Source organism: Anabas testudineus, chromosome 19 (assembly GCF_900324465.2).
Source record: "Anabas testudineus chromosome 19, fAnaTes1.2, whole genome shotgun sequence".
Taxonomy (NCBI): Eukaryota; Metazoa; Chordata; class Actinopteri; order Anabantiformes; family Anabantidae; genus Anabas; species Anabas testudineus.
In genome coordinates this window covers 89,224-100,000 of record NC_046628.1, presented here as the reverse complement: position 1 = coordinate 100,000, position 10,777 = coordinate 89,224, and the positions used below count along the sequence as shown (strand labels likewise).

The window sequence follows — 10,777 nt, the reverse complement described above, 5'->3', positions numbered from 1 at the left end:
CTTGGTAGCTAAAGGCTCTGCCTCCCATTCTACATTTGGAAACTCTAGGAACCACAAGTAAACCTGCAGCCTGATAACATAGAGTTCTGCTTGGAAGATATGGAACTATGAGGTGTTTAAGATAAGATGGAGCCTGATTATTAAGGGATTTATAAGTGAGGAGAAGAATTTTAAATTCAAGTCTGGATTTTACAGGGAGCCAAGGGAGAGAAGCTAACGTAGGAGAAATATGAGATATCTTGCTAATTCCAGTCAGAACTCTGGCTGCAGCATTTTGGATTAACTGGAGGCTTTTTAAGGAGTTATTGGGGCAACCTATTAATAATGAATTACAATAGTCCAGTCTGGAAGTAACAAATGCATGGACTAGTTTTTCAGCATCACTGTGGGACAGGATGCTCCGAATTTTAGCAATGTTTCTCGGGTGAAAAAAGGCAGTTCTAGAGATACTAAATTTCAATATCTTTTATGTATGAAGTGAAGGAGATATCCTGATCAAAGATAACTCCTAGATTTCTTACAGTATTACTTGAGGCCAGTACTAAGTCATCAATGGTGAGAACGTGATTAGACATAGTGTCTCTGAGATTTTTAGGCCCAAACAGTATAACCTCTGTCTTGTCTGGATTTAGGAGAAGGAAATTGGAGGACATCCAGGTCTTTATGTCTTTTAAGCATGCTTGAAGTTTGAGTAATTGATTAGTTTCTCCTGGTTTCATAGATAAGTATAGCTGGGTATCATCTGCATAACAATGGAAATTTATAGAGTGTTTCCTAATAATATTACCTAAGGGGGACATATATAAAGTGAAAAGAATTGGTCCAAGCACAGATCCCTGTGGAACTCCATAGCTGACTTTGCTGTGCATGGAAGACTCATCATTAACATGTACAAACTGAAATCTATCTGATAGATACGATTTAAACCACTCTAGTGCTGTTCCTTTGATTCCAATGACATGTTCCAGTCTGTGTAATAAAATGTTGTGATCTATAGTGTCGAATGCAGCACTAAGATCTAACAAGACGAGTATAGAGAGAAGACCATTGTCTGATGCTAATAGAAGATCATTAGTAACCTTTACCAGTGCTGTTTCTGTACTATGATGTACTCTAAATCCTGACTGGAAATCTTCATACAAGTTATTGCTACACAGGTGGTCGTACAATTGCTTAGAAACTATCTTTTCAAGGATTATAGAGATAAAGGGCAGATTGGATATTGGTCTATAATTCGCTAAGACCCCTGAGTCCAGAGTAGGCTTTTTGAGCAGGGGCTTGACTGCAGCAACCTTAAAAGCCTGTGGTACGTAGCCTATTTGTAAGGATAGATTGATCTGATCTAATATGGACGTGCTGATCAAAGGTAAGACATCCTTGAGGAGTCTAGTTGGGATGGGATCTAAGAGACATGTTGATCGTTTAGAGGAATTCATTACTGAAATTAATTCAGAATGATCTACGGGGAGGAAGCAGTCTAAGTATGAGCGTTGTCTTGCAGATGAATCTAGAGTTGTTGTACAACCCATGCTAAATGCAGGGAGGATCTGATCATTTTTTTTTGTAATAGTTATGATTTTATTTGTAAAGAAATTCGTGAAGTCATTGCTGCTGAGAGTTGAGGGAATACTGGGCTCAACCGAGTTATGACTCTTTGTCAGCCTGGCTACAGTGCTGAAAAGAAATCTGGGGTTGGCTGGCTCTGAAATAAAAGATGGAATCAGTTCCTTAAATTTGTCAGTAGCATTTTCACATTAACATCTACTGTAGTGAATCTTATCTGTAGGTTTAGTAAAGTTTGGTAGTGTAAATTCAAATGAAATTAGGAAATGGTCAGATAAAAGAGCGTTTTGGGGAAAAACTATTAACTTATCAACTTCCACACCGTATGTCAGAATAAGATCAAGGGTGTGGTTAAAACAGTGAGTGGGATTATTTACATTTTGGGTAAAACCAATGGAGTCTAATAGTGAATTAAATTCAGTGTTGAGGCAGTTATCATCAACATCTACATGGATATTAAAGTCACCCACTATAATGACTTTATCTGCACTAAGAACGAAATCAGATAGAAACTCTGAAAATTCAGTTAAAAACTCAGAGTAAGGGACAGGAGGACGGTACACAATAACAAACAGGACTGGTTTTTGATTTTTCCAGTTAGGATCAGAGAGGCTAAGAGTGAGGCTCTCAAATTAATTCAAACTATGTTTAGGTCTGGGGTTGATTAACAAACTTGAGTGGAAGATTGCTGCTACTCCCCGACCTGTGCTTATAGGAACATGATAATTAACATGACTTGAGGGGGTCGACTCATTCAGAGAGACATATTCATCCTGCTGCAGCCAATTTTCAGTAAGACAAAATAAGGGATTTAGACGAGAGAGATCTGATATTTAAAAGTCCACATTTGATTGTTTTCTTATTTTGTTTTAAGAGAGGAGTCGTCTTTATTTTTATTAGGTTTTTATGAATTACTCCTCGTGTGTTAGTTTTAGACATAAATAATTTAGGTACTCGGGGAGCAGACACTGTCTCTATGGGGCTATGGTAGTTTTTTTTTTGGGGGGGGGGGGGGGGGGGGTGTGACGGCTGTAAGGAAGCTGCAGAGAGGTGTGTAAGACTGCGTCTCTGCGGCCTGGGCTCCACTCTGACATGTCAGGGTTTAGGTCGTCTAATAATTATTCCATATTCCTAGAGAGTTGAGACTCACCATCTAAAGTGGGATGGATGCCGTCTCTTCTAATCAGCCCAGGTTTTCTCCAAAAAGTTCTCCAATTATCTATTTAGCCCCACTTGTTAGCGGGACACCACTTAGACAGCCAGCGGTTGAATTACGTCATGCGGCTAAACATGTCGTCACTGGTCAGATTAGGAAGGGGCCCAGAGAAAACTATGGAGTCCGACATCGTTTTTGCAAAGTTACACACCGATTCAACGTTAATTTTAATGTTAAAATGAACTCCTAGACTCCTAAATAGGACTCGACGTCGCCCGCTCTGGCCCCAGGAAAACACTTGACTATGGCCGCTGGAGTCTCTAACTTCACGTTTCTCACTACAGAGCTGCCAATGATCAGAGTGGGTTTCTCAGCGGGTGTGTTGCTGAGTGGGGAAAACCGGTTAGAAACGGGAACCTGGTCGTGGTGAACCTTGGGCGAGTGTCTAGGGTTATGCTTCCTACGAACTGTCACCCAGCCGGCCTGACTTCCCGGCTGCTCGGGAACTGCCGGGGGACAGATAACAGGAGCTATGCTAGCAAGCGCCACACCGGCTATCGCGAGCTGGCTAGCTGGCTTGTTTTCCACGGTGCGGAGCCGAGTCTTCAAATCAGTCAGCCTCGCCTCCAAAGCTGCAAATAAACTACATTTATTACAAATTCTCTTCTCACTAAAGGAGGCAGAGGAGAAACTAAACATATGACAAACCGAGCAAGAGAGAGCAGGAGGAGAAGAGGGAGAAGAAGAAGAGGGAGAAGCAGCCATGGCTAAAAGAGTTTAGCTAGCAGACCTCACAACACAAGAAAACAAGAGTATTAAGTATTATAAATGGTCCTTGACTAACACAGGTGTATGTTATAACTCTTACGCCAGTAGTGCTTTTCTCTAACACTATGAATTTAGCTTAAAGTTTGTTAAATTTAGCGAAATAAACAGAGCAACTCAATAGCGAGTCAGCGTCGACAACAGGAAGAGATACAATACGCCTACCGTAGGAGCAGCCAATCAGTTCTGTCACAATACAATTTCATTCACAACAAATATTCAGAAAGTTGCTTTTCATTAATTCAAATAATTAGTGTACAACTTCATTAGGAATTTACAAATTAAAAATATTTTCTGAAATGTTGGGGTCTTCCATTTTTAGTTGGTGCAGTATGTGCTTCTTTCTTCAAGTCAAGACTTTGAAATCTCTACATTTATGTATAGTCTGAGTGGCATGTATATTATGAGTTCTACAATCTAAGGTCTGTTTCAAGGTTCTAGTTTTGTTTTGCAGCTCTTAGGTAGGAGGATGGATTACAGTTACATTGTTATATAAACCGGTATATTAGATAGCATTTGATTTAACTAGACTAGGTGTACTTAACAGACACACCCTCCCAAGTCTATGAGTATTTAACAGCCAGACAGTTTTCATCATTTTGAGTACACTACCACAGTATATTCAAAATGGAACAATCAAAATTTACATTTTATATATATAGCCAGTCTGCTTTTTGTGAAAACTATTGTATGAACATCATATACAGTATATAGCCAAAAGTATTCACTTACCTGCCCTGACTCGCATATGAATTTAAGTGACATCCCATTCCTAATCCATAGGGTTCAATATGATGTCAGTCCACACTTTGCAGCTATAACAGCTTTAAGTCTTCTGGGAAAGCTGTCCACAAGGTTTGAGAGTGTGTTTATGGGAATTTTTGACCATTCTTCCAGAAGCGCATTTGTGAGGTTGCACACTGATGATGGACGAGAAGGCCTGGCCCTCTGTCTCCGCTCTAATGTATCCCAAAGGTGTTCTATCGGGTTGAGGTCAGGACTCTGTGCAGGCCAGTCAAGTTCATCCGCACCAGACTCTGTCATCCAGGTCTTTATGTACCTTGCTTTGTGCGCTGGTGCACAGTCATGTTGGAAGGGGCCAGCTTCAAACTGTTCTCACAAAGTTGGGAGCATTGTCCAAAATGTCTTGGTATGTTGAAGCATTCAGAGTTCCTTTCACTGTAACTCAGGGGCCAAGCCCAGCTCCTGAAAAACAACCCCACACTATAATCCCCTCTCCAACAAACTTTACACTTGGCACAATGCAGTCAGACAAGTATTGTTCTCCTGGCAACTGCCAAACCTAGACTCATCCATGAGATTGCTAGATGGAGAAGTGCGATTCATCACTCCAGAGAACGTGTCTCCACTGCTCTAGAGTCCATTGGCGGCGTGCTTCACACCACTGCATGTCACACTTTGCATTGCACTTGGTGATGTATGGCTTGGATGCAGCTGCTCGGCCATGGAAACCCATTCCATAAAGTTCTTTGTGCACTGTTCTTGAGCTTATCTGAAGGCCACATGAAGTGTGTAGGTCTGTAGCCATTGACTCTGCAGAAAGTTGGCAACCTCTTCACACTGTGAGCCTCAGCATCCTCTGACCCTGTTCTATCAGTTTACGTGGCCTACCACTTCGTGGCTGAGTTGCTGTCCTTCCCCTAAACACTTTCACGTTCTTATAATACAGCTGACAGTTGCTTACTTTTCCGTTGCTATGGCGCCGCGTGTGTGGTAGCAAGTCTCAGCAGCTCTGTCCTTTTTTCAATGTTTTCTTTCACTTTAATTGTGTTTTTTGTTTTTTATATAAATCCATATGGAGTCCTGCGACAAAGGGCACAAACTTCAGTACTTTTGCACTTTGTTTTATTATCTTTTTTCAACTTTTTGAGCCGGCCTCGGGGGACCCTTTAGGATGCGGTTCCATTGTTTACACTCGAGACCAGCTGTTAGCTCTTAGCCGAGCCGAGTTTCTCCACGCTGAAAAGCCCGAGATTCAAGCCGAGATAAGGAGAAAACGACGATGCTGCAGAGCTGGAGTTAAACGCCGGGAGAAAAGACGTGTTGACGTGTTGAGTGGCGCTCAAACAAGACACGCCAAACTCCGTGGTCTCCGTTAACGGATTCACGCTGGTGCGGGCGGACCGGAGCATGGTACGGGCGGAAAGAAGAAAGGCGGCCGACTGGCGGAGTTCGTGAATGACAGATGGTGTAACCCGGACCACATCACTGTTAAAGAACAACACTGTAGCAGGGACATTGAACTGGTGGCAGTCAGCGTTCGGCCGTACTACCTTCCACGGGAGTTCTCCAATGTACTGGTAGTCACCGTTTACATCCCTCCATCGGCTGATGCCGCTGTCGCATGTGAGCACATGCACAGAAACCATGTCCCAGCTGCAGACACAACACCCGTCCAACTTCACCCAGTATGTAAACTGCCACACAATGGACAATAAAACTCTGGACCTTCTGTATGCAAATGTCAAGAACGCATATACTTCTCCCCTTTTCTGTTCACTCTGTACACATCAGACTTTAAATACAACTCCCACCACTGTCACCTACAGAAGTTCTCAGATGACAGTGCCATTGTTGGCTGCGTATCCAGGGGGGACGAGCAGGAGTACAGGAGGGTCATCTCTGACTTTGTGGGCTGGTGTGAAAATAACCACCTGATCCTAAACACCAGCAAGACAAAGGAGCTGGTTCTTGACTTCAGGAGGTCCCCTCCACCAAACACACCGGTGAACATCCAGGGCTCAGACATTGAGACTGTGGACACATTTAAATACCTGGGTGTTGACCTTAACAATAAACTGGACTGGTCTAACAACACAGACGCTCTGTACAAGAAGGGCCAGAGTCGCCTTCACCTGCTGAGGAAACTGAAGTCTTTTGTTGTGTGCAGAGGACTTTTTATGACACTGTGGTGGCCTCAGGTGTCCTTTATGGAGTTCTGTGCCGGGCAGGGGACAGATCTTACAGTTTATATTTTTTATTTTATTTTTTCTTGTGTAGTTAATACTGATGCTGTCCACTGTATACGGTTCTTCTATACTGTTGTCCTATTTAATGTCACCTTGCTGCTGCAGACAAAAGAATTTCCTCATCGTGGGATAAATAAAGTCTTATCTTATCTTGACTGTGGAATATTTAGGAGAGAGGAAATTTCACAACTGGATTTGTTGCACAGGTGGCATCCTATCACACTTCCATGCTGGTATTCACTCACGCTCCTAAGAGGGACCCATTCTTTCACAAATGTTTGTAAAAACAGTCTGCATGCCTAGGTGCTTCATTTTATACACCTGATTCCCATTATTTGGAGGGGTGAGCATATACTTTTGGCAGTATAGTGTATATATATTCATATACAGTGGTGTGAAAAAGAGTTCGCCCCCTTATTGATTTCTTATTTTTTTGCATGTTTGTCACACTTTAATGTTTCTGATCATCAAACAAATTTAATTATTAGTCAAAGATAACACAAGTAAACACATCACGCAGTTTTTAAATGAAGGTTTTTATTATTAAGGGGAAAAATAAATCAAAAACTACATTGCCCTGTGTGGAAAAAGTGTTGTCTTATCCCCACTGTCTTCTTCTGTTTTATCTTACACATTTCTGTGGAGGTCTTACATGACCTTGGCCCTGTTATTCTCCCCAACTTTCTGAGGATTCTCTCAGCTAAACGTGGGAGCATAAAGCCCATACTCACCACACTTGTTTCTGTACATTATGCCAGCCACTTGTTTATGCTGTTCAGTATATGCTATTCCTGTCTCTATTTTGCATTTTGCCTCCGTGTCTCTACAAATACTAACCTTAAAGGTATACTATTATTTTACTTGTAGTATACTTATCCTACTTTTGAGTTGATCCAAGTGTACTAACAAATAGAGTTTTTTTTTTCATAACATGGATACTTCTCATTTCCCTGCACATAACAATTGTAAGTACCTATATAATATTCTTAAGCTACATATTACTAATCTAATAAGTGATTGAGATGGAAGGCCTACTGAGTGCTTACCTTACTAACGTTTATGGTTAAGTTTATAGAACGAAAAATAATTACCATACTCTCTTCAAAAGGCAAAACACCATGTGTGACGAATTCTTAATTTATAACATCAATTATTTATTTCATAGATGTTTTTTTTTTTTTAGTTAAACTACTAAAAGGCATCTGGGTATTTTTTGGATATGTCAACTATATTTTATTTGTCAGGTATAAGTACATGCAAAGTAAACTGAAAGTATTATTTTTTTATCATAAGACGTGGCTTCCATTTAAACACTGTACTGGAATGATACTGAGGTCACTGAAGTTTGTCCTTCAGTGACCTCTAGTCAAGTTCTAGTCTCCTCTGAAGAAATATAAAAGCAAACCATTTGGAGTGATATAGCAAAGGGTCTGCACTAAATATTAAATGAGAACTTTCAAATATCAGAGTCAAACATTAAATGCATTGCTTTTGAAAATACAACATTTAACCAGCTATTGTGTTTTAAACTGCTTACAGGTATTTACCTTTTCACTGCTGTTGGTAACATTTCACTCATTTCTCTCCACTCTCAGGCTGCCCTTCTGACACCAAAAGATGAAGACTTTGTTCATGACAGAAAAACAACTGGAGCAAACAACAGAGTGCCTGATTTCCCTTCTCCAGCTGGCCGTGAGATTCTGTTGCGTGCACGTGTCCCAAGGCCAGCACCATACTCTAAACCTCTGCCTCAGCGTCTATTTTGTGTGTTGATGAGGGAGGAGTTCAGGCTGGCAGGGGCCTTTTCTTCAGACACCTCTTTCTTCTAAGGTCAAATATAAATTATACAGTATTTAATCTGAAATGATGATGAACATTATATGATGAACTTTAAGATAAACACATCTTAAAGCCAGAACTAGAAGATAAATTAAGGCACATGAAAGTCAAATTATTCTATTTTTTGGTTGCTGTTGTATCTGTAGACACGCTGTCTTTATTCAAGTTTGATATATCTGTACTGGCTACACAACATAAATACTAAATACTAAGTGTAATGAGCAGTACTAGCTGAAAAATGATAAAGAGAGTGCTTTATTTAAATGAATTTGGTCCTCATTGCATTGTAATAGTAATAAAAGTAAAATGGCAAAACATCCCACTAACACACAACCAAGGCACACAACCAATCAAGGATATTTACAAGGACACACAAAATACCATTAGCAGATAAGTGAGTGACATAAATTGAAGTAAAAGATTCAAATACTAAAGTGCATATGAATGAGAGTCTAGAAAGTATTTACAGCTCTTTTTCACATTTTGTAATGTTAGTTACAAGAAAGAAGTTCATTTGAAATATTTGCAAATATTACATGTACAAAATTATTCACTGCATTTGGTCAGTACTTTGTTCAAGCACCTTTAGCACCAATTACAGCCTCAAGTCTTTTTGAGTATGATGCTACAAGCTTGGCACACCTATTTTAGGGCAGTTTCTCCCATTTTTCTTTGCAGTACCTCTCAAGCTCCATCAAGTTGGATGGGTAGTGTCAGTGCACACATTTTCAGATCCCTCCACAGATGTTCTAGCTGGCCCACTCAACTCATTTAAGGTTGTCCCGTAGCCACTCCATTGTTATCTTGGCTGTATGCTTAGGGTCATTGTCCTGTTGAAAGATGAACCAGCTCACTCTGCAGTTCAGAGCAGTTTTAATAAAGGATGTCTCTATACATTACTGCATTCATCTTTTACTCGATCCTGACTAGTCTCCCAGTTCCTATGCTCATTGGGATATTCTATGCTTGAGAAATCTTTCTGTACCCTTGCCCACATCTGTGACTTAATGCAATTCTGTCTCAGAGGTCTACAGACAATTCCCTGCACATCACGGCTTGGTTTGTGCTCTGACATGTACTGTTAACTGTGGGACCTTATATAGACGGATGCATGCCTTTCAAAATCATGTCCAATCAGCAGAATTTCCCGGAGAGTAGACAGACAAGTTGTAGACACTTCTCAAGGATTATCAGTGGTAACAGAATGCATAGGTCAATTTTGAGTGTCATGGCAAAGGCTCTGAATAATTTTGTACATGTGATTTTTTCGTTGTTGATTTTTAATAAATTTGCATTTAAAATTAAGATTTCAAACAAACGTCTTTCACTTTGTCACTATGGGGTATTGTCTGTAGAAATTTGAAACATAATGAATTTAATCTATTCTGGAATAAGGCTGTAACTTTACAAAATAGGGGAAAAAGTCAAGTGCTGTAAATACTTTCTGGATACACTGTGTATTCAATATACATTTGCAGAATAAAATGATTATAATAGGCATACAATTAAACACTAATGTACTATAAAATGATTTTACACCAAATACTTCTGTATTATCTTCAGTATTGTCATGTAGGCATGTTTTTTTCTGTTCTGGTATTCTATATATAAGTTTTACCCTTTACCCTAACCATAACCTAACAAAAATACCAGTTTCAACCATGTTGTGCATAGGTTTATTAATCCTACATTACATGATGTTCTCATTGCATTTTGGCATTAGATCAGAGGCTTCAGTCATTGCTGTTTTGTACATTAAGTGCATTCATAATAGGTGTCCAATAAAAACGTACTGGCATTAAATAAGCCACAGGAAATAAATACTTAACACAGATAATGAGCAGAACTGTTTTTTGACTCTCTTTATTCTAAAGGATAGAGACAGAGCATTAACCGAAATCCAGAAAAAGGGCATTATACAAATATTATAAATGAAGTTGCATTTTAGTGAGTTAAATACGTATTTATTCTTCCAACCAACAATAACTTTGGATCCCACGCACTGAGTATGTGCACTTTAGTAGCTTAGTCCTGTCAATTTAAGAAGGTGGTCCTAAGAACCACTCGTCAGGTATTTAAAAGAAACTTCTCCATAAAATCTCTATCTTCCCTCTATCGCACCTCACCACCACGGGCAAGACCAAAGAGTTGTCAAAGGTTGTCAAGGAAGATCTGTGAAGAAGAGTGGACCAAAATATCTCCTTAGATGTGTACAAATCTGCAAGGAAATACTGACTTATTAAATTCCAATTCTATTTTATTTGTATAGCGCTTTTTACAATTGACATTGTCGCAAAGGAGCTTTACGCAACCAAAGAAACTATGGAAATTTACATGAACAGTCACTGTGTTTGAAACATAATAATCAGATTGTCCCTGATGAGCAAGCAGAGGGCGACAGTGG

General features: G+C 39.9%; 1 protein-coding gene across 1 annotated transcript in view; it reads left to right on the top strand.

Annotated features, from left to right (window-relative positions):
* rab3gap1 (RAB3 GTPase activating protein subunit 1) overlaps positions 1-10,210 on the top strand; it is a 75,108-nt gene extending 64,898 nt beyond the window's left edge. The window contains exon 24 of the mRNA XM_026350818.1: positions 8,130-10,210. Coding sequence (XP_026206603.1) covers positions 8,130-8,363 — 234 coding nt within the window. The 3' untranslated portion in view covers positions 8,364-10,210. The remainder of the gene's footprint in view (positions 1-8,129) is intronic.
* Positions 10,211-10,777: the final 567 nt, after the last annotated feature.